This window comes from Salmo trutta, chromosome 24 (genome assembly GCF_901001165.1).
Source record: "Salmo trutta chromosome 24, fSalTru1.1, whole genome shotgun sequence".
NCBI classification, from domain to species: domain Eukaryota; kingdom Metazoa; phylum Chordata; class Actinopteri; order Salmoniformes; family Salmonidae; genus Salmo; species Salmo trutta.
Window position 1 is genome coordinate 49,986,099 of NC_042980.1, and position 23,948 is coordinate 50,010,046.

General features: G+C 39.0%; 1 protein-coding gene across 2 annotated transcripts in view; it reads left to right on the forward strand.

Moving 5' to 3' along the window:
* The first annotated feature begins 2,684 nt into the window (after window positions 1-2,684).
* Window positions 2,685-23,948, forward strand: part of LOC115161461 (neurexophilin-2-like) — a 99,854-nt gene continuing 78,590 nt past the window's right edge. Inside the window, exons 1-2 of one of the 2 annotated variants that reach the window (XM_029712451.1) lie at window positions 2,685-3,125; window positions 3,409-3,549. In XM_029712451.1, the coding sequence (XP_029568311.1) occupies window positions 3,505-3,549 (45 nt within the window). In that variant the 5' untranslated portion in view covers window positions 2,685-3,125; window positions 3,409-3,504. Of the gene's footprint in view, window positions 3,126-3,254; window positions 3,550-23,948 lie in introns of those variants that run through there. The other variant, XM_029712452.1, reaches the window with a different exon arrangement.

Consider the following 23,948-nt stretch of genomic DNA (forward strand, 5'->3'; position numbering starts at 1 on the left):
ATTTAGCGTTGGGATAGTGTCTAGAACGCACGAACAAAACGTCGCTGTTTGGATATAACGATGGATTATTTGGGACCAAACCTACATTTGTTATTGAAGTAGAAGTCCTGGCAGTGTATTCTGATGAAGAACAAGCAAGGTAAGAACATTTTTCTTATAGGAAATGTGATTTTGGTGAAGGCTACACTGGGTGGGTGTCTAAATAGCTAGCCCTGTAACGCCGGGCTATGTACTTACATTATTGCAAAATGTGCTTCATCCGAAAAGCTATTTTAAAATCGGACATATCGAGTGCATAGAGGAGTTCTGTATCTATAATTCTTAAAATAATTGTTATGCTTTTTGTGAACGTTTATCGTGAGTAATTTAGTAAAATCACCGGAAGTGTTCGGTGGGAATGCTAGTTCTGAACGTCACATGCTAATGTAAAAAGCTGGTTTTTGATATAAATATGAACTTGATTGAACAGACATGCATGTATTGTATAACACAATGTCCTAGGTGTGTCATCTGATGAAGATCATCAAAGGTTAGTGCTGCATTTAGATATGGTTTGGGTTTATGTGACATGATATGCTAGCTTGAAAAATGGCTGTGTGATTATTCCTGGCTGGGTACTCTGCTGACATAATCTAATGTTTTGCTTTCGCTGTAAAGCCTTTTTGAAATCGGACAGTTTGGTTAGATAAAGGAGAGTCTTGTCTTTAAATAGCTGTAACATAGTCATATGTTTGAAAAGTGTAAGTTTTCGGATTTAGAGGAGTTTGAATTTCGCGCCCCGCCCATCATTGGATATTGGAGCAGACGTTCCGCTAGCGGAACGTGTAGATGTAAGAAGTTAATTCAACCTCATGGTGGTGCTGAAGACACACTCATATCTATTTTGATGATGCAGTTTATTCAAATCTCGATCTTAATGGTTTACAGATCAGAGTGTAGATGAATGAAGACCTAAATAAAACAGTCATTGTATCTGACAATATGTGAAACATATCCTGAACCTACAATGTAATGGTCTAAGGCAGGGAGTGAGTGGGCTGGCAGGCTAACTGTAACAATGTTGAAACCATACATTTAATGATGACATTTAATTCAAATCAATATGAAAACTATTTCAGAATGAACCTTGAGAAGCGGTCTCTGTGAGAATATGATCCAAACTACTTAATAAGGCCCGAGGCTTATATAGCAGTTACAGCTCAGGACACTATGAAAACTGACACATTTCAAATCTTTCTGTTAACATATGACCTTATTAACAGGAACACGTCTTTCGTTAGATAGAACACTTCACATGAAAACACAACTCAAGAGCCAGACATGCAGCAACTGAAAGTCAGTGTAAAGAAAACCAGCATTTCATGGGTTAATAAGTTGTCATGCTCCAAAACAGAAGTTCAGAACCATGACATCAAGTTCCTCACCAGCTTAACCCCTAACCCCTAACCCAGCTCCTCACCCTAACCCAGCTCCTCACCCTAACCCAGCTCCTCACCCCTCCCTGTTCCTCCTAGGTAGACCCTCTAACCCTAACCCAGCTCCTCACCCCTCCCTGTTCCTCCTAGGTAGACCCTCTAACCCAGCTCCTCACCCCTCCCTGTTCCTCCTAGGTAGACCCTCTAACCCAGCTCCTCACCCCTCCCTGTTCCTCCTAGGTAGACCCTCTAACCCTAACCCAGCTCCTCACCCCTCCCTGTTCCTCCTAGGTACACCCTCTAACCCAGCTCCTCACCCCTCCCTGTTCCTCCTAGGTAGACCCTCTAACCCAGCTCATCACCCCTCCCTGTTCCTCCTAGGTAGACCCTCTAACCCAGCTCCTCACCCCTCCCTGTTCCTCCTAGGTAGACCCTCTAACCCAGCTCCTCACCCCTCCCTGTTCCTCCTAGGTAGACCCTCTAACCCAGCTCCTCACCCCTCCCTGTTCCTCCTAGGTAGACCCTCTAACCCAGCTCCTCACCCCTCCCTGTTCCTCCTAGGTAGACCCTCTAACCCAGCTCCTCACCCCTCCCTGTTCCTCCTAGGTAGACCCTCTAACCCAGCTCCTCACCCCTCCCTGTTCCTCCTAGGTAGACCCTCTAACCCAGCTCCTCACCCCTCCCTGTTCCTCCTAGGTAGACCCTCTAACCCAGCTCCTCACCCCTCCCTGTTCCTCCTAGGTAGACCCTCTAACCCAGCTCCTCACCCCTCCCTGTTCCTCCTAGGTAGACCCTCTAACCCAGCTCCTCACCCCTCCCTGTTCCTCCTAGGTAGACCCTCTAACCCAGCTCCTCACCCCTCCCTGTTCCTCCTAGGTAGACCCTCTAACCCAGCTCCTCCCCCCTCCCTGTTCCTCCTAGGTAGACCCTCTAACCCAGCTCCTCACCCCTCCCTGTTCCTCCTAGGTAGACCCTCTAACCCAGCTCCTCACCCCTCCCTGTTCCTCCTAGGTAGACCCTCTAACCCTAACCCAGCTCCTCACCCCTCCCTGTTCCTCCTAGGTAGACCCTCTAACCCAGCTCCTCACCCCTCCCTGTTCCTCCTAGGTAGACCCTCTAACCCTAACCCAGCTCCTCACCCCTCCCTGTTCCTCCTAGGTAGACCCTCTAACCCTAACCCAGCTCCTCACCCCCTGTTCCTCCTAGGTCGACTCTAAAGGAAAGTCTCTCTGTGTGCCCAGACAGAGGATTGGACTCTTTGAACGCGTGGCTGTTAATGCGCATTGAAACAAACTCTCAACTACTGAGAGGATACTCCTCACAGCACGCTAGAGTAGTAGCCTCTACTCTACAGCGTCCCCTGACAAAACATAGTGCATGCTCTGTAGGAAAACATCATTTAACCAAGACAATGTGTGTAATCGCTTTATGAAAATGCTGCTCGGGAAAAAGTAAAAAAATAGAAGAGCAGCCAGATGGGAAATAGGCTTTAAGGCTGGACTCACCGGAAGATGAAGTCTCAATCAAGACACCGAATGCAGTCACTGGAAATGAATTCTTTGGTAGAATTAGCAGGTTTTTTTCCCCAATAAAAAAGAGGTTTCTGCTTCGGAACAGTGAAACCAGTTGATACGTCGTCAGCGGTCTGGAACCTGGACGGACTGCTCTCCTGAATTGCATGGATTCATGGTCTATCCCGAAATAACGAAGGTATTGCGTTTGGGGGAAAAAGTTCAGGTGGATTTGAATGTGATTAGTAATGCATGTAGTCTATTCATCCATAGTATTGTGAGGTTATGTAGCCTACTCTAAATGTATTTTTAAGGAATGAAAAAATGACTTTAGTGGAAGGTTTGGGCTTGTCTGCTATTCTTCCTATGACGGGCAGTAACGGGGATGCATTTGATACATGTGTCGTGTGTAAATAAATATTAATATTAGTAAGCTACAGTATCTCTAAAATATGTTGGTGGTGTTTTTATTCTGTCCACAGCCGATCACCGCAATGACATCTGCACGTGCGTCCTCTTGTCCCAAAACGTTCCAAAGTGGATTTAATCGTCATTCCTCCTAAATAAAGTTATAAAACATGACAACACCAAGATCACTCCTGGTCATTTTCCTCCTACATCAGGTGAGTGATTTCATGTTTAGTAAACTATTTTCTCATTGCAGGTGTTAGGAATAGCCTACAGTCGAACGTGCACAAATACATTATTTTGTTAATTCAGTGTATTCATGGTAAAATGTCATTACAAGGTCATTTAGGCTCAGTAAGGATCTGGTTGCGCTATATACATTGTAAATCATGGCAAATATATACATAGATTGTCAGATAATAAGAGTTTAGTTTAATATGACTGTATTAACAGCAAGTTAAACGTGGTAATATTGTCCTTTGATATTTGCAAGCCACCTACAAAAACGTCTGTATTCAATGTATACATTTTACTTTACAGAAATTAGTTGAAGATTGGTCTGCATTGTCACTGTGTTGATAGTAATGATAACAGTAATGATAATTATAGCTTTACAGTATAAATCTATTTAATACAACTAATTATAATAACCATGTCATTATTTATAAATCGCTGAAATTATATAATACAAACCCTATATTCTCTGTCAAGAAGAGTTCTCTATTAAAACCTCTATTCTCCGTCTAGTAGAGTTCTCTATTAGAACCTCTATATTCTCTGTCTAGTAGAGTTCTCTATTAGAACCACTATTCTCCGTCTAGTAGAGTTCTCTATTATAACCTCTATATTCTTAGTCTAGTAGAGTTCTCTATTAGAACCTCTATATTCTCTGTCTAGTAAACCTCTATATTCTGTGTCTAGTAGAGTTCTCTATTAGAACCTCTATATTCTGTGTCTAGTAGAGTTCTCTATTAGAACCTCTATATTCTCCTTCTAGTAGAGTTCTCTATTAGAACCTCTATATTCTCCGTCTAGTAGAGTTCTCTATTAGAACTCTATATTCTCCGTCTAGTGGAGTTCTCTATTAGAACCTCTATATTCTCCGTCTAGTGGAGTTCTCTATTAGAACCTCTATATTCCCGTCTAGTGGAGTTCTCTATTAGAACCTCTATATTCTCCGTCTAGTGGAGTTCTCTATTAGAACCTCTATATTCTCCGTCTAGAGGAGTTCTCTATTAGAATCTCTATATTCTCCGTCTAGTGGAGTTCTCTATTAGAACCTCTATATTCTCCGTCTAGTAGGGTTCTCTATTAGAACCTCTATATTCTCTGTCTAGTAGAGTTCTCTATTAGAACCTCTATATTCTCCGTCTAGTAGAGTTCTCTATTAGAAACTCTATATTCTCCGTCTAGTGGAGTTCTCTATTAGAACCTCTATATTCTCCGTCTAGTGGAGTTCTCTATTAGAACCTCTATATTCTCCGTCTAGTGGAGTTCTCTATTAGAACCTCTATATTCCCCGTCTAGTGGAGTTATCTATTAGAATCTCTATATTCTCCATCTAGTAGAGTTCTCTATTAGAACCTCTATATTCTCCATCTAGTAAACCTCTATATTCTCCGTCTAGGAGAGTTCTCTATTAGAACCTCTATATTATCTGTCTAGTAAACCTCTATATTCTCCGTCTAGTGGAGTTCTCTATTAGAACTTCTATATTCTCCGTCTAGTAGAGTTCTCTATTAGAACCTCTATATTCTCCGTCTTGTAGAGTTCTCTATTAGAACCTCGATATTCTCCGTCTTTTAGAGTTCTCTATTAGAACCTCTATATTCTCCGTCTAGTAGAGTTCTCTATTAGAACCTCTATATTCTCCGTCTAGTAGAGTTCTCTATTAGAACCTCTATATTCTCCGTCTAGTAGAGTTCTCTATTAGAACTCTATATTCTCCGTCGAGAGGAGTTCTCTATTAGAACCTCTATATTCTCCGTCTAGAGGAGTTCTCTATTAGAACCTCTATATTCTCCATCTAGTAGAGTTCTCTATTAGAATCTCTATATTCTCCGTCTAGTAGAGTTCTCTATTAGAACCTCTATATTCTCCGTCTAGTAGAGTTCTCTTTTAGAACCTCTATTTTCTCCATCTAGTAGAGTTCTCTATTAGAACCTCTATATTCTCCGTCTAGTAGAGTTCTCTATTAGAATCTCTATATTCTCAGTCTAGTGGAGTTCTCTATTAGAACCTCTATACTCTCCGTCTAGTAGAGTTCTCTATTAGAACCTCTATATTCTCCATCTAGTAGAGTTCTCTATTAGAACCTCTATATTCTCCATCTAGTAAACCTCTATATTCTCCGTCTAGGAGAGTTCTCTATTAGAACCTCTATATTATCTGTCTAGTAAACCTCTATATTCTCCGTCTAGTGGAGTTCTCTATTAGAACTTCTATATTCTCCGTCTAGTAGAGTTCTCTATTAGAACTCTATATTCTCCGTCTAGTGGAGTTCTCTATTAGAACCTCTATATTCTCCGTCTAGTGGAGTTCTCTATTAGAACCTCTATATTCCCGTCTAGAGGAGTTCTCTATTAGAATCTCTATATTCTCCGTCTAGTAGAGTTCTCTATTAGAACCTCTATATTCTCCGTCTAGTAGGGTTCTCTATTAGAACCTCTATATTCTCTGTCTAGTAGAGTTCTCTATTAGAACCTCTATATTCTCCGTCTAGTAGAGTTCTCTATTAGAAACTCTATATTCTCCGTCTAGTGGAGTTCTCTATTAGAACTCTATATTCTCCGTCTAGTGGAGTTCTCTATTAGAACCTCTATATTCTCTGTCTAGTGGAGTTCTCTATTAGAACCTCTATATTCTCCGTCTAGTGGAGTTATCTATTAGAATCTCTATATTCCCCGTCTAGTGGAGTTCTCTACTAGAACCTCTATATTCTCCATCTAGTGGAGTTCTCTATTAGAACCTCTATATTCCCCGTCTAGTGGAGTTCTCTATTAGAACCTCCGTATTCTCCATCTAGTAGAGTTCTCTATTAGAACCTCTATATTCTCCATCTATTAAACCTCTATATTCTCCGTTTTGGAGAGTTCTCTATTAGAACCTCTATATTATCTGTCTAGTAAACCTCTATATTCTCCGTCTAGTGGAGTTCTCTATTAGAACTTCTATATTCTCCGTCTAGTAGAGTTCTCTATTAGAACCTCTATATTCTCCGTCTTGTAGAGTTCTCTATTAGAACCTCGATATTCTCTGTCTTTTAAAGTTCTCTATTAGAACCTCTATATTCTCCGTCTAGTAGAGTTCTCTATTAGAACCTCTATATTCTCCGTCTAGTAGAGTTCTCTATTAGAACCTCTATATTCTCCGTCTAGTAGAGTTCTCTATTAGAACTCTATATTCTCCGTCGAGAGGAGTTCTCTATTAGAACCTCTATATTCTCCATCTAGTAGAGTTCTCTATTAGAATCTCTATATTCTCCGTCTAGTGGAGTTCTCTATTAGAACCTCTATATTCCCCGTCTAGTGGAGTTATCTATTAGAATCTCTATATTCTCCATCTAGTAGAGTTCTCTATTAGAACCTCTATATTCTCCATCTAGTAAACCTCTATATTCTCCGTCTAGGAGAGTTCTCTATTAGAACCTCTATATTATCTGTCTAGTAAACCTCTATATTCTCCGTCTAGTGGAGTTCTCTATTAGAACTTCTATATTCTCCGTCTAGTAGAGTTCTCTATTAGAACCTCTATATTCTCCGTCTTGTAGAGTTCTCTATTAGAACCTCGATATTCTCCGTCTTTTAGAGTTCTCTATTAGAACCTCTATATTCTCCGTCTAGTAGAGTTCTCTATTAGAACCTCTATATTCTCCGTCTAGTAGAGTTCTCTATTAGAACCTCTATATTCTCCGTCTAGTAGAGTTCTCTATTAGAACTCTATATTCTCCGTCGAGAGGAGTTCTCTATTAGAACCTCTATATTCTCCGTCTAGAGGAGTTCTCTATTAGAACCTCTATATTCTCCATCTAGTAGAGTTCTCTATTAGAATCTCTATATTCTCCGTCTAGTAGAGTTCTCTATTAGAACCTCTATATTCTCCGTCTAGTAGAGTTCTCTTTTAGAACCTCTATTTTCTCCATCTAGTAGAGTTCTCTATTAGAACCTCTATATTCTCCGTCTAGTAGAGTTCTCTATTAGAATCTCTATATTCTCAGTCTAGTGGAGTTCTCTATTAGAACCTCTATACTCTCCGTCTAGTAGAGTTCTCTATTAGAACCTCTATATTCTCCATCTAGTAGAGTTCTCTATTAGAACCTCTATATTCTCCATCTAGTAAACCTCTATATTCTCCGTCTAGGAGAGTTCTCTATTAGAACCTCTATATTATCTGTCTAGTAAACCTCTATATTCTCCGTCTAGTGGAGTTCTCTATTAGAACTTCTATATTCTCCGTCTAGTAGAGTTCTCTATTAGAACTCTATATTCTCCGTCTAGTGGAGTTCTCTATTAGAACCTCTATATTCTCCGTCTAGTGGAGTTCTCTATTAGAACCTCTATATTCCCGTCTAGTGGAGTTCTCTATTAGAACCTCTATATTCTCCGTCTAGTGGAGTTCTCTATTAGAACCTCTATATTCTCCGTCTAGTGGAGTTCTCTATTAGAACCTCTATATTCTCCGTCTAGAGGAGTTCTCTATTAGAATCTCTATATTCTCCGTCTAGTAGAGTTCTCTATTAGAACCTCTATATTCTCCGTCTAGTAGGGTTCTCTATTAGAACCTCTATATTCTCTGTCTAGTAGAGTTCTCTATTAGAACCTCTATATTCTCCGTCTAGTAGAGTTCTCTATTAGAAACTCTATATTCTCCGTCTAGTGGAGTTCTCTATTAGAACTCTATATTCTCCGTCTAGTGGAGTTCTCTATTAGAACCTCTATATTCTCTGTCTAGTGGAGTTCTCTATTAGAACCTCTATATTCTCCGTCTAGTGGAGTTATCTATTAGAATCTCTATATTCCCCGTCTAGTGGAGTTCTCTACTAGAACCTCTATATTCTCCATCTAGTGGAGTTCTCTATTAGAACCTCTATATTCCCCGTCTAGTGGAGTTCTCTATTAGAACCTCCGTATTCTCCATCTAGTAGAGTTCTCTATTAGAACCTCTATATTCTCCATCTATTAAACCTCTATATTCTCCGTTTTGGAGAGTTCTCTATTAGAACCTCTATATTATCTGTCTAGTAAACCTCTATATTCTCCGTCTAGTGGAGTTCTCTATTAGAACTTCTATATTCTCCGTCTAGTAGAGTTCTCTATTAGAACCTCTATATTCTCCGTCTTGTAGAGTTCTCTATTAGAACCTCGATATTCTCTGTCTTTTAAAGTTCTCTATTAGAACCTCTATATTCTCCGTCTAGTAGAGTTCTCTATTAGAACCTCTATATTCTCCGTCTAGTAGAGTTCTCTATTAGAACCTCTATATTCTCCGTCTAGTAGAGTTCTCTATTAGAACTCTATATTCTCCGTCGAGAGGAGTTCTCTATTAGAACCTCTATATTCTCCATCTAGTAGAGTTCTCTATTAGAATCTCTATATTCTCCGTCTAGTGGAGTTCTCTATTAGAACCTCTATATTCCCCGTCTAGTGGAGTTATCTATTAGAATCTCTATATTCTCCATCTAGTAGAGTTCTCTATTAGAACCTCTATATTCTCCATCTAGTAAACCTCTATATTCTCCGTCTAGGAGAGTTCTCTATTAGAACCTCTATATTATCTGTCTAGTAAACCTCTATATTCTCCGTCTAGTGGAGTTCTCTATTAGAACTTCTATATTCTCCGTCTAGTAGAGTTCTCTATTAGAACCTCTATATTCTCCGTCTTGTAGAGTTCTCTATTAGAACCTCGATATTCTCCGTCTTTTAGAGTTCTCTATTAGAACCTCTATATTCTCCGTCTAGTAGAGTTCTCTATTAGAACCTCTATATTCTCCGTCTAGTAGAGTTCTCTATTAGAACCTCTATATTCTCCGTCTAGTAGAGTTCTCTATTAGAACTCTATATTCTCCGTCGAGAGGAGTTCTCTATTAGAACCTCTATATTCTCCGTCTAGAGGAGTTCTCTATTAGAACCTCTATATTCTCCATCTAGTAGAGTTCTCTATTAGAATCTCTATATTCTTCCGTCTAGTAGAGTTCTCTATTAGAACCTCTATATTCTCCGTCTAGTAGAGTTCTCTTTTAGAACCTCTATTTTCTCCATCTAGTAGAGTTCTCTATTAGAACCTCTATATTCTCCGTCTAGTAGAGTTCTCTATTAGAATCTCTATATTCTCAGTCTAGTGGAGTTCTCTATTAGAACCTCTATACTCTCCGTCTAGTAGAGTTCTCTATTAGAACCTCTATATTCTCCATCTAGTAGAGTTCTCTATTAGAACCTCTATATTCTCCATCTAGTAAACCTCTATATTCTCCGTCTAGGAGAGTTCTCTATTAGAACCTCTATATTATCTGTCTAGTAAACCTCTATATTCTCCGTCTAGTGGAGTTCTCTATTAGAACTTCTATATTCTCCGTCTAGTAGAGTTCTCTATTAGAACTCTATATTCTCCGTCTAGTGGAGTTCTCTATTAGAACCTCTATATTCTCCGTCTAGTGGAGTTCTCTATTAGAACCTCTATATTCCCGTCTAGTGGAGTTCTCTATTAGAACCTCTATATTCTCCGTCTAGTGGAGTTCTCTATTAGAACCTCTATATTCTCCGTCTAGTGGAGTTCTCTATTAGAACCTCTATATTCTCCGTCTAGAGGAGTTCTCTATTAGAATCTCTATATTCTCCGTCTAGTAGAGTTCTCTATTAGAACCTCTATATTCTCCGTCTAGTAGGGTTCTCTATTAGAACCTCTATATTCTCTGTCTAGTAGAGTTCTCTATTAGAACCTCTATATTCTCCGTCTAGTAGAGTTCTCTATTAGAAACTCTATATTCTCCGTCTAGTGGAGTTCTCTATTAGAACTCTATATTCTCCGTCTAGTGGAGTTCTCTATTAGAACCTCTATATTCTCTGTCTAGTGGAGTTCTCTATTAGAACCTCTATATTCTCCGTCTAGTGGAGTTATCTATTAGAATCTCTATATTCCCAGTCTAGTGGAGTTCTCTACTAGAACCTCTATATTCTCCATCTAGTGGAGTTCTCTATTAGAACCTCTATATTCCCCGTCTAGTGGAGTTCTCTATTAGAACCTCCGTATTCTCCATCTAGTAGAGTTCTCTATTAGAACCTCTATATTCTCCATCTAGTAAACCTCTATATTCTCCGTTTATTCGAGTTCTATTTTAGAACCTCTATATTATCTGTCTAGTAAACCTCTATATTCTCCGTCTAGTGGAGTTCTCTATTAGAACTTCTATATTCTCCGTCTAGTAGAGTTCTCTATTAGAACCTCTATATTCTCCGTCTTGTAGAGTTCTCTATTAGAACCTCGATATTCTCCGTCTTTTAGAGTTCTCTATTAGAACCTCTATATTCTCCGTCTAGTAGAGTTCTCTATTAGAACCTCTATATTCTCCGTCTAGTAGAGTTCTCTATTAGAACCTCTATATTCTCCGTCTAGTAGAGTTCTCTATTAGAACCTCTATATTCTCCGTCTTGTAGAGTTCTCTATTAGAACCTCTATATTCTCCGTCTAGTGGAGTTCTCTATTAGAACCTCTATATTCTCCGTCTAGTGGAGTTCTCTATTAGAACTCTATATTCTCCGTCGAGAGGAGTTCTCTATTAGAACCTCTATATTCTCCGTCTAGAGGAGTTCTCTATTAGAACCTCTATATTCTCCATCTAGTAGAGTTCTCTATTAGAATCTCTATATTCTCCGTCTAGTAGAGTTCTCTATTAGAACCTCTATATTCTCCGTCTAGTAGAGTTCTCTTTTAGAACCTCTATTTTCTCCATCTAGTAGAGTTCTCTATTAGAACCTCTATATTCTCCGTCTAGTAGAGTTCTCTATTAGAATCTCTATATTCTCAGTCTAGTGGAGTTCTCTATTAGAACCTCTATACTCTCCGTCTAGTAGAGTTCTCTATTAGAACCTCTATACTCTCCGTCTAGTAGATTTCTCTACTAGAACCTCTATATTCTCCGTCTAGGAGAGTTCTCTATTAGAACCTCTATATTATCTGTCTAGTAAACCTCTATATTCTCCGTCTAGTGGAGTTCTCTATTAGAACTTCTATATTCTCCGTCTAGTAGAGTTCTCTATTAGAACCTCTATATTCTCCGTCTTGTAGAGTTCTCTATTAGAACCTCGATATTCTCCGTCTTTTAGAGTTCTCTATTAGAACCTCTATATTCTCCGTCTAGTAGAGTTCTCTATTAGAACCTCTATATTCTCCGTCTAGTAGAGTCCTCTATTAGAACCTCTATATTCTCCGTCTAGTAGAGTTCTCTATTAGAACCTCTATATTCTCCGTCTTGTAGAGTTCTCTATTAGAACCTCTATATTCTTCGTCTAGTGGAGTTCTCTATTAGAACCTCTATATTCTCCGTCTAGTGGAGTTCTCTATTAGAACTCTATATTCTCGGTCTAGAGGAGTTCTCTATTAGAACCTCTATATTCTCCATCTAGTAGAGTTCTCTATTAGAACCTCTATATTCTCCGTCTAGTAGAGTTCTCTATTAGAACCTCTATATTCTCCGTCTAGTAGAGTTCTCTATTAGAACCTCTATTTTCTCCATCTAGTAGAGTTTTCTATTAGAACCTCTATATTCTCCGTCTAGTAGAGTTCTCTATTAGAACCTCTATATTCTCAGTCTAGTGGAGTTCTCTATTAGAACCTCTATATTCTCCGTCTAGTAGAGTTCTCTATTAGAACCTCTATATTCTCCATCTAGTAGAGTTCTCTGTTAGAACCTCTATATTCTCCGTCTAGTAGAGTTCTCTTTTAGAACCTCTATTTTCTCCATCTAGTAGAGTTCTCTATTAGAACCTCTATATTCTCCGTCTAGTAGAGTTCTCTATTAGAACCTCTATATTCTCAGTCTAGTGGAGTTCTCTATTAGAACCTCTATATTCTCCGTCTAGTAGAGTTCTCTATTAGAACCTCTATATTCTCCATCTAGTAGAGTTCTCTATTAGAACCTCTATATTCTCCATCTAGTAGAGTTCTCTATATTCTCCGTCTAGGAGAGTTCTCTATTAGAACCTCTATATTATCTGTCTAGTAAACCTCTATATTCTCCGTCTAGTGGAGTTCTCTATTAGAACTTCTATATTCTCCGTCTAGTAGAGTTCTCTATTAGAACCTCTATATTCTCCGTCTTGTAGAGTTCTCTATTAGAACCTCTATATTCTCCGTCTAGTAGAGTTCTCTATTAGAACCTCTATATTCTCCGTCTTGTAGAGTTCTCTATTAGTACCTCTATATTCTCCGTCTAGTGGAGTTCTCTATTCGAACCTCTATATTCTCCGTCTAGTGGAGTTCTCTATTAGAACTCTATATTCTCCGTCTAGAGGAGTTCTCTATTAGAACCTCTATATTCTCCGTCTAGAGGAGTTCTCTATTAGAACCTCTATATTCTCCATCTAGTAGAGTTCTCTATTAGAACCTCTATATTCTCCGTCTAGTAGAGTTCTCTATTAGAACCTCTATATTCTCCGTCTAGTAGAGTTCTCTTTTAGAACCTCTATTTTCTCCATCTAGTAGAGTTCTCTATTAGAACCTCTATATTCTCCGTCTAGTAGAGTTCTCTATTAGAACCTCTATATTCTCAGTCTAGTGGAGTTCTCTATTAGAACCTCTATATTCTCTGTCTAGTAGAGTTCTCTATTAGAACCTCTATATTCTCCATCTAGTAGAGTTCTCTGTTAGAACCTCTATATTCTCCGTCTAGTAGAGTTTTCTATTAGAACCTCTATTTTCTCCGTCTAGTAGAGTTCTCTATTAGAACCTCTATATTCTCCGTCTTGTAGAGTTCTCTATTAGAACCTCTATATTCTCCGTCTAGTAGAGTTCTCTATTAGAACCTCTATATTCTCAGTCTAGTAGAGTTCTCTATTAGAACCTCTATATTCTCCGTCTAGTGGAGTTCTCTATTAGAACCTCTATATTCTCCGTCTAGTGGAGTTCTCTATTAGAACCTCTATATTCTCCGTCTAGAGGAGTTCTCTATTAGAATCTCTATATTCTCCGTCTAGTAGAGTTCTCTATTAGAACCTCTATATTCTCCGTCTAGTAGGGTTCTCTATTAGAACCTCTATATTCTCTGTCTAGTAGAGTTCTCTATTAGAACCTCTATATTCTCCGTCTAGTAGAGTTCTCTATTAGAAACTCTATATTCTCCGTCTAGTGGAGTTCTCTATTAGAACTCTATATTCTCCGTCTAGTGGAGTTCTCTATTAGAACCTCTATATTCTCTGTCTAGTGGAGTTCTCTATTAGAACCTCTATATTCTCCGTCTAGTGGAGTTATCTATTAGAATCTCTATATTCCCAGTCTAGTGGAGTTCTCTACTAGAACCTTTATATTCTCCATCTAGTGGAGTTCTCTATTAGAACCTCTATATTCCCCGTCTAGTGGAGTTCTCTATTAGAACCTCCGTATTCTCCATCTAGTAGAGTTCTCTATTAGAACCTCTATATTCTCCATCTAGTAAACCTCTATATTCTCCGTCTAGGAGAGTTCTCTATTAGAACCTCTATATTATCTGTCTAGTAAACCTCTATATTCTCCGTCTTGTAGAGTTCTCTATTAGAACCTCGATATTCTCCGTCTTTTAGAGTTCTCTATTAGAACCTCTATATTCTCCGTCTAGTAGAGTTCTCTATTAGAACCTCTATATTCTCCGTCTAGTAGAGTTCTCTATTAGAACCTCTATATTCTCCGTCTAGTAGAGTTCTCTATTAGAACCTCTATATTCTCCGTCTTGTAGAGTTCTCTATTAGAACCTCTATATTCTCCGTCTAGTGGAGTTCTCTATTAGAACCTCTATATTCTCCGTCTAGTGGAGTTCTCTATTAGAACTCTATATTCTCCGTCGAGAGGAGTTCTCTATTAGAACCTCTATATTCTCCGTCTAGAGGAGTTCTCTATTAGAACCTCTATATTCTCCATCTAGTAGAGTTCTCTATTAGAACCTCTATATTCTCCGTCTAGTAGAGTTCTCTATTAGAACCTCTATATTCTCCGTCTAGTAGAGTTCTCTTTTAGAACCTCTATTTTCTCCATCTAGTAGAGTTCTCTATTAGAACCTCTATATTCTCCGTCTAGTAGAGTTCTCTATTAGAATCTCTATATTCTCAGTCTAGTGGAGTTCTCTATTAGAACCTCTATACTCTCCGTCTAGTAGAGTTCTCTATTAGAACCTCTATATTCTCCATCTAGTAGAGTTCTCTATTAGAACCTCTATATTCTCCATCTAGTAAACCTCTATATTCTCCGTCTAGGAGAGTTCTCTATTAGAACCTCTATATTATCTGTCTAGTAAACCTCTATATTCTCCGTCTAGTGGAGTTCTCTATTAGAACTTCTATATTCTCCGTCTAGTAGAGTTCTCTATTAGAACCTCTATATTCTCCGTCTTGTAGAGTTCTCTATTAGAACCTCGATATTCTCCGTCTTTTAGAGTTCTCTATTAGAACCTCTATATTCTCCGTCTAGTAGAGTTCTCTATTAGAACCTCTATATTCTCCGTCTAGTAGAGTTCTCTATTAGAACCTCTATATTCTCCGTCTAGTAGAGTTCTCTATTAGAACCTCTATATTCTCCGTCTTGTAGAGTTCTCTATTAGAACCTCTATATTCTTCGTCTAGTGGAGTTCTCTATTAGAACCTCTATATTCTCCATCTAGTGGAGTTCTCTATTAGAACTCTATATTCTCGGTCTAGAGGAGTTCTCTATTAGAACCTCTATATTCTCCATCTAGTAGAGTTCTCTATTAGAACCTCTATATTCTCCGTCTAGTAGAGTTCTCTATTAGAACCTCTATATTCTCCGTCTAGTAGAGTTCTCTATTAGAACCTCTATTTTCTCCATCTAGTAGAGTTTTCTATTAGAACCTCTATATTCTCCGTCTAGTAGAGTTCTCTATTAGAACCTCTATATTCTCAGTCTAGTGGAGTTCTCTATTAGAACCTCTATATTCTCCGTCTAGTAGAGTTCTCTATTAGAACCTCTATATTCTCCATCTAGTAGAGTTCTCTGTTAGAACCTCTATATTCTCCGTCTAGTAGAGTTCTCTTTTAGAACCTCTATTTTCTCCATCTAGTAGAGTTCTCTATTAGAACCTCTATATTCTCCGTCTAGTAGAGTTCTCTATTAGAACCTCTATATTCTCAGTCTAGTGGAGTTCTCTATTAGAACCTCTATATTCTCCGTCTAGTAGAGTTCTCTATTAGAACCTCTATATTCTCCATCTAGTAGAGTTCTCTATTAGAACCTCTATATTCTCCATCTAGTAGAGTTCTCTATATTCTCCGTCTAGGAGAGTTCTCTATTAGAACCTCTATATTATCTGTCTAGTAAACCTCTATATTCTCCGTCTAGTGGAGTTCTCTATTAGAACTTCTATATTCTCCGTCTAGTAGAGTTCTCTATTAGAACCTCTATATTCTCCGTCTTGTAGAGTTCTCTATTAGAACCTCTATATTCTCCGTCTAGTAGAGTTCTCTATTAGAACCTCTATATTCTCCGTCTTGTAGAGTTCTCTATTAGAACCTCTATATTCTCCGTCTAGTGGAGTTCTCTATTCGAACCTCTATATTCTCCGTCTAGTGGAGTTCTCTATTAGAACTCTATATTCTCCGTCTAGAGGAGTTCTCTATTAGAACCTCTATATTCTCCGTCTAGAGGAGTTCTCTATTAGAACCTCTATATTCTCCATCTAGTAGAGTTCTCTATTAGAACCTCTATATTCTCCGTCTAGTAGAGTTCTCTATTAGAACCTCTATATTCTCCGTCTAGTAGAGTTCTCTTTTAGAACCTCTATTTTCTCCATCTAGTAGAGTTCTCTATTAGAACCTCTATATTCTCCGTCTAGTAGAGTTCTCTATTAGAACCTCTATATTCTCAGTCTAGTGGAGTTCTCTATTAGAACCTCTATATTCTCCGTCTAGTAGAGTTCTCTATTAGAACCTCTATATTCTCCATCTAGTAGAGTTCTCTGTTAGAACCTCTATATTCTCCGTCTAGTAGAGTTTTCTATTAGAACCTCTATTTTCTCCGTCTAGTAGAGTTCTCTATTAGAACCTCTATATTCTCCGTCTTGTAGAGTTCTCTATTAGAACCTCTATATTCTCCGTCTAGTAAACCTCTATATTCTCCGTCTAGGAGAGTTCTCTATTAGAACCTCTATATTATCTGTCTAGTAAACCTCTATATTCTCCGTCTAGTGGAGTTCTCTATTAGAACTTCTATATTCTCCGTCTAGTAGAGTTCTCTATTAGAACCTCTATATTCTCCGTCTTGTAGAGTTCTCTATTAGAACCTCGATATTCTCCGTCTTTTAGAGTTCTCTATTAGAACCTCTATATTCTCCGTCTAGTAGAGTTCTCTATTAGAACCTCTATATTCTCCGTCTAGTAGAGTTCTCTATTAGAACCTCTATATTCTCCGTCTAGTAGAGTTCTCTATTAGAACCTCTATATTCTCCGTCTTGTAGAGTTCTCTATTAGAACCTCTATATTCTCCGTCTAGTGGAGTTCTCTATTAGAACCTCTATATTCTCCGTCTAGTGGAGTTCTCTATTAGAACTCTATATTCTCCGTCGAGAGGAGTTCTCTATTAGAACCTCTATATTCTCCGTCTAGAGGAGTTCTCTATTAGAACCTCTATATTCTCCATCTAGTAGAGTTCTCTATTAGAATCTCTATATTCTCCGTCTAGTAGAGTTCTCTATTAGAACCTCTATATTCTCCGTCTAGTAGAGTTCTCTTTTAGAACCTCTATTTTCTCCATCTAGTAGAGTTCTCTATTAGAACCTCTATATTCTCCGTCTAGTAGAGTTCTCTATTAGAATCTCTATATTCTCAGTCTAGTGGAGTTCTCTATTAGAACCTCTATACTCTCCGTCTAGTAGAGTTCTCTATTAGAACCTCTATATTCTCCATCTAGTAGAGTTCTCTATTAGAACCTCTATATTCTCCATCTAGTAAACCTCTATATTCTCCGTCTAGGAGAGTTCTCTATTAGAACCTCTATATTATCTGTCTAGTAAACCTCTATATTCTCCGTCTAGTGGAGTTCTCTATTAGAACTTCTATATTCTCCGTCTAGTAGAGTTCTCTATTAGAACCTCTATATTCTCCGTCTTGTAGAGTTCTCTATTAGAACCTCGATATTCTCCGTCTTTTAGAGTTCTCTATTAGAACCTCTATATTCTCCGTCTAGTAGAGTTCTCTATTAGAACCTCTATATTCTCCGTCTAGTAGAGTTCTCTATTAGAACCTCTATATTCTCCGTCTAGTAGAGTTCTCTATTAGAACCTCTATATTCTCCGTCTTGTAGAGTTCTCTATTAGAACCTCTATATTCTTCGTCTAGTGGAGTTCTCTATTAGAACCTCTATATTCTCCATCTAGTGGAGTTCTCTATTAGAACTCTATATTCTCGGTCTAGAGGAGTTCTCTATTAGAACCTCTATATTCTCCATCTAGTAGAGTTCTCTATTAGAACCTCTATATTCTCCGTCTAGTAGAGTTCTCTATTAGAACCTCTATATTCTCCGTCTAGTAGAGTTCTCTATTAGAACCTCTATTTTCTCCATCTAGTAGAGTTTTCTATTAGAACCTCTATATTCTCCGTCTAGTAGAGTTCTCTATTAGAACCTCTATATTCTCCGTCTAGTGGAGTTCTCTATTAGAACCTCTATATTCTCCGTCTAGTAGAGTTCTCTATTAGAACCTCTATATTCTCCATCTAGTAGAGTTCTCTGTTAGAACCTCTATATTCTCCGTCTAGTAGAGTTCTCTTTTAGAACCTCTATTTTCTCCATCTAGTAGAGTTCTCTATTAGAACCTCTATATTCTCCGTCTAGTAGAGTTCTCTATTAGAACCTCTATATTCTCAGTCTAGTGGAGTTCTCTATTAGAACCTCTATATTCTCCGTCTAGTAGAGTTCTCTATTAGAACCTCTATATTCTCCATCTAGTAGAGTTCTCTATTAGAACCTCTATATTCTCCGTCTAGTAGAGTTCTCTATATTCTCCGTCTAGGAGAGTTCTCTATTAGAACCTCTATATTATCTGTCTAGTAAACCTCTATATTCTCCGTCTAGTGGAGTTCTCTATTAGAACTTCTATATTCTCCGTCTAGTAGAGTTCTCTATTAGAACCTCTATATTCTCCGTCTTGTAGAGTTCTCTATTAGAACCTCTATATTCTCCGTCTAGTAGAGTTCTCTATTAGAACCTCTATATTCTCCGTCTTGTAGAGTTCTCTATTAGAACCTCTATATTCTCCGTCTAGTGGAGTTCTCTATTCGAACCTCTATATTCTCCGTCTAGTGGAGTTCTCTATTAGAACTCTATATTCTCCGTCTAGAGGAGTTCTCTATTAGAACCTCTATATTCTCCGTCTAGAGGAGTTCTCTATTAGAACCTCTATATTCTCCATCTAGTAGAGTTCTCTATTAGAACCTCTATATTCTCCGTCTAGTAGAGTTCTCTATTAGAACCTCTATATTCTCCGTCTAGTAGAGTTCTCTTTTAGAACCTCTATTTTCTCCATCTAGTAGAGTTCTCTATTAGAACCTCTATATTCTCCGTCTAGTAGAGTTCTCTATTAGAACCTCTATATTCTCAGTCTAGTGGAGTTCTCTATTAGAACCTCTATATTCTCCGTCTAGTAGAGTTCTCTATTAGAACCTCTATATTCTCCATCTAGTAGAGTTCTCTGTTAGAACCTCTATATTCTCCGTCTAGTAGAGTTTTCTATTAGAACCTCTATTTTCTCCGTCTTGTAGAGTTCTCTATTAGAACCTCTATATTCTCCGTCTTGTAGAGTTCTCTATTAGAACCTCTATATTCTCCGTCTAGTAGAGTTCTCTATTAGAACCTCTATATTCTCAGTCTAGTGGAGTTCTCTATTAGAACCTCTATACTCTCCGTCTAGTAGAGTTCTCTATTAAAACCTCTATATTCTCCATCTAGTAGAGTTCTCTATTAGAACCTCTATATTCTCCATCTAGTAAACCTCTATATTCTCCGTCTAGGAGAGTTCTCTATTAGAACCTCTATATTATCTGTCTAGTAAACCTCTATATTCTCCGTCTAGTGGAGTACTCTATTAGAACTTCTATATTCTCCGTCTAGTAGATTTCTCTATTAGAACCTCTATATTCTCCGTCTTGTAGAGTTCTCTATTAGAACCTCTATATTCTCCGTCTTTTGGAGTTCTCTATTAGAACCTCTATATTCTCCGTCTAGTAGAGTTCTCTATTAGAACCTCTATATTCTCCGTCTAGTAGAGTTCTCTATTAGAACCTCTATATTCTCCATCTAGTAGAGTTCTCTATTAGAACCTCTATATTCTCCATCTTGTAGAGTTCTCTATTAGAACCTCTATATTCTCTGTCTAGTGGAGTTCTCTATTAGAACCTCTATATTCTCCGTCTAGTGGAGTTCTCTATTAGAACTCTATATTCTCCGTCTAGAGGAGTTCTCTATTAGAACCTCTATATTCTCCGTCTAGAGGAGATCTCTATTAGAACCTCTTTATTCTCCATCTAGTAGAGTTCTCTATTAGAACCTCTATATTCTCCGTCTAGTAGAGTTCTCTATTACAACCTCTATATTCTCCGTCTAGTAGAGTTCTCTTTTAGAACCTCTATTTTCTCCATCTAGTAGAGTTCTCTATTAGAACCTCTATATTCTCCATCTAGTAGAGTTCTCTATTAGAACCTCTATATTCTCCGTCTAGTAGAGTTCTCTATTAGAACCTCTATATTCTCCGTCTTGTAGAGTTCTCTATTGCTACTCATCGTGAAGCATGCCATCCATATGATGTGATTTACAGAGGAAATATCCCAATATGCTGGTGCTTGTTAGCACATGATATTCATCGTTCATTAATGTTAGTTTGACAGGACAATGTGATAATAGTCAGAATCTACAGAAGACACAGAGCTGATGAGTGAAGGTGCTGGAAGCAAAACGCAAAACTGGAGAAATAGGGAAGAGTCACGGCACACGTCCAGTCAGAGCATCACTCAACATACAGTAATAGTACAACATGATAAATCATATGACTGTGTAATACATGTACTCTCATTTACTCGTACTTTATGCCGTAGAATTCACAATACAATCCTAGTTTGTTTTCCTACTTATTTCTAAATGTGCAATGTTTCTTTAGAGTTATGAAGTGGTTCTGTTTTTAGCGCTGAATTAATGACAGGATAAAAGTGTAAACCAGTAACGTAATATGAGCAATTTCCTTTAGTCCACATTGTGTCAAGTCCTATTACATAGGGCATGTCTCAGAACAGCTTCAGTGTTAATGGGTCAGAACAGCTTCAGTGTTAATTGGGCATGTCTCAGAACAGCTTCAGTGTTAATGGGGCATGTCTCAGAACAGCTTCAGTGTTTATGGGGCATGTCTCAGAACAGCATCAGTGTAAATGGGTCAGAAACAGCTTCAGTGTTAATTGGGCTGTCTCAGAACAGCTTCAGTGTTAATGGGTCATGTCTCAGAACAGCTTCAGTGTTAATGGGTCATGTCTCAGAACAGCTTCAGTGTTAAATGGGTCTATGGTCTCAACCTTTCAGTGTTAAGTGGGGCATGTCTCAGTCCAGCTTCAGTGTTAATGGGGCATGCCTCAGAACAGCTTCAGTGTTAATGGGTCATGTCTCAGAACAGCTTCAGTGTTAATGGGTCATGTCTCAGAACAGCTTCAGTGTTTAATGGTCTATCTCAGAACAGCTTCAGTGTTAATGGGTCAGAACAGCTTCAGTGTGAATGGGGCATGTCTCAGAACAGCTTCAGTGTTAATGGGTCATGTCTCAGAACAGCTTCAGTGTTAATGGGTCATATCTCAGAACAGCTTCAGTGTTAATGGGTCAGAACAGCTTCAGTGTGAATGGGTCATGTCTCAGAACAGCTTCAGTGTTTATGGGTCATGTCTCAGAACAGCTTCAGTGTTAATGGGGCATGTCTCAGTCCAGCTTCAGTGTTAATGGGGCATGCCTCAGAACAGCTTCAGTGTTAATGGGTCATGCCTCAGAACAGCTTCAGTGTTAATGGGGCATGTCTCAGAACAGCTTCAGTGTGAATGGGTCATGTCTCAGAACAGCTTCAGTGTTTATGGCTCATGTTTCAGTCCAGCTTCAGTGTTAATGGGTCATGTCTCAGAACAGCTTCAGTGTTAATGGGTCATGTCTCAGTCCAGCTTCAGTGTTAATGGGGCATGTCTCAGAACAGCTTCAGTGTTAATGGGTCATGTCTCAGAACAGCTTAAGTGTTAATGGGTCAGAACAGCTTCAGTGTTAATGGGTCATAACAGCTTCAGTGTTAATGGGTCATGTCTCAGAACAGCTTCAGTGTTAATGGGTCATAACAGCTTCAGTGTTAATGGGTCATGTCTCAGAACAGCTTCAGTGTTAATGGGTCATAACAGCTTCAGTGTTAATGGGTCATGTCTCAGAACAGAACAGCTTCAGTGTTAATGGGTCATGTCTCAGAACAGCTTCAGTGTTAATGGGTCATGTCTCAGAACAGCTTCAGTGTTAATGGGTCAGAACAGCTTCAGTGTTAATGGGTCTTGTCTCAGAACAGCTTCAGTGTTAATGGGTCATGTCTCAGAACAGCTTCAGTGTTAATGGGTCATGTCTCAGAACAGCTTCAGTGTTAATGGGTCAGAACAGCTTTCAGTGTTAAGGGTCAGAACAGCTTCAGTGTTAATGGGTCATGTCTCAGAACAGCTTCATGTTAATGGGTCATGTCTCAGAAACAGCTTCAGTGTTAATGGGTCAGAACAGCTTCAGTGTTAATGGGTCATGTCCTCAGAACAGCTTCAGTGTTAATGGGTCATGTCTCAGAACAGCTTCAGTGTTAATGGGTCATGTCTCAGAACAGCTTCAGTGTTAATGGGTCTTGTCTCAGAACAGCTTCAGTGTTAATGGGTCATGTCTCAGAACAGCTTCAGTGTTAATGGGTCATGTCTCAGAACAGCTTCAGTGTTAATGGGTCATGTCTCAGAACAGCTTCAGTGTTAATGGGTCATGTCTCAGAACAGCTTCAGTGTTCATGAGTCAGAACAGCTTGAGTGTTAATGGGTCATGTCTCAGAACAGCTTCAGTGTTAATGGGGCATGTCTCAGAACAGCTTCAGTGTTAATGGGTCAGGTCTCAGAACAGCTTCAGTGTTAATGGGTCAGAACAGCTTCAGTGTTAATGGGTCATGTCTCAGAACAGCTTAAGTGTTAATGGGTCAGAACAGCTTCAGTGTTAATGGGTCATGTCTCAGAACAGCTTCAGTGTTAATGGTCAGAACAGCTTCAGTGTTAATGGGTCATGTCTCAGAACAGCTTCAGTGTTAATGGGTCAGTACAGCTTCAGTGTTAATGGGTCATGTCTCAGAACATCTTCAGTGTTAATGGGTCATAACAGCTTCAGTGTTTAATGGGTCATGTCTCAGAACAGAACAGCTTCAGTGTTAATGGGTCATGTCTCAGAACAGCTTCAGTGTTAATGGTCATGTCTCAGAACAGCTTCAGTGTTAATGGGTCATGTCTCAGAACAGCTTCAGTGTTAATGGGTCATAACAGCTTTCAGTGTTATGGGTCATGTCTCAGCACAGCTTCAGTGTTAATGGGTCATGTCCTCAGAACAGAACAGCTTCAGTGTTAATGGGTCATGTCTCAGAACAGCTTCAGTGTTAATGGGTCATGTCTCAGACAGCTTCAGTGTTAATGGGTCAGAACAGCTTCAGTGTTATGGGTCTTGTCTCAGAACAGCTTCAGTGTTAAGGGGTCATGTCTCAGAACACTTCAGTGTTAATGGGTCATGTCCTCAGAACAGCTTCAGTGTTAATGGGTCAGAACAGCTTCAGTGTTAATGGGTCATGTCTCAGACAGCTTCAGTGTTAATGGGTCATGTCTCAGAACAGCTTCAGTGTTAATGGGGTCAGAACAGCTTCAGTGTTAATGGGTCATGTCTCAGAACAGCTTCAGTGTTAATGGGTCATGGTCTCAGAACAGCTTCAGTGTTTAATGGGTCAGAACGCTTCAGTGTGAATGGGTCATGTCTCAGAACAGCTTCAGTGTTAATGGGTCATGTCTCAGAACAGCTTCAGTGTTAATGGGTCAGTGTCTCAGTCCAGCTTCAGTGTTAATGGGTCATGTCTCAGAACAGCTTCAGTGTTAATGGGTCAGAACAGCTTCAGTGTTAAGGGGTCATGTCTCAGAACAGCTTCAGTGTTAATGGGTCATAACAGCTTCAGTGTTAATGGGTCATGTCTCAGAACAGAACAGCTTCAGTGTTAATGGGGTCATGTCTCAGAACAGCTTCAGTGGTTAATGGGTCATATCTCAGAACAGCTTCAGTGTTAATGGGTCAGAACAGCTTCATTGTTATGGGTCATGTCTCAGAACAGCTTCAGTGTTAATGGGTCATGTCTCAGAACAGCTTCAGT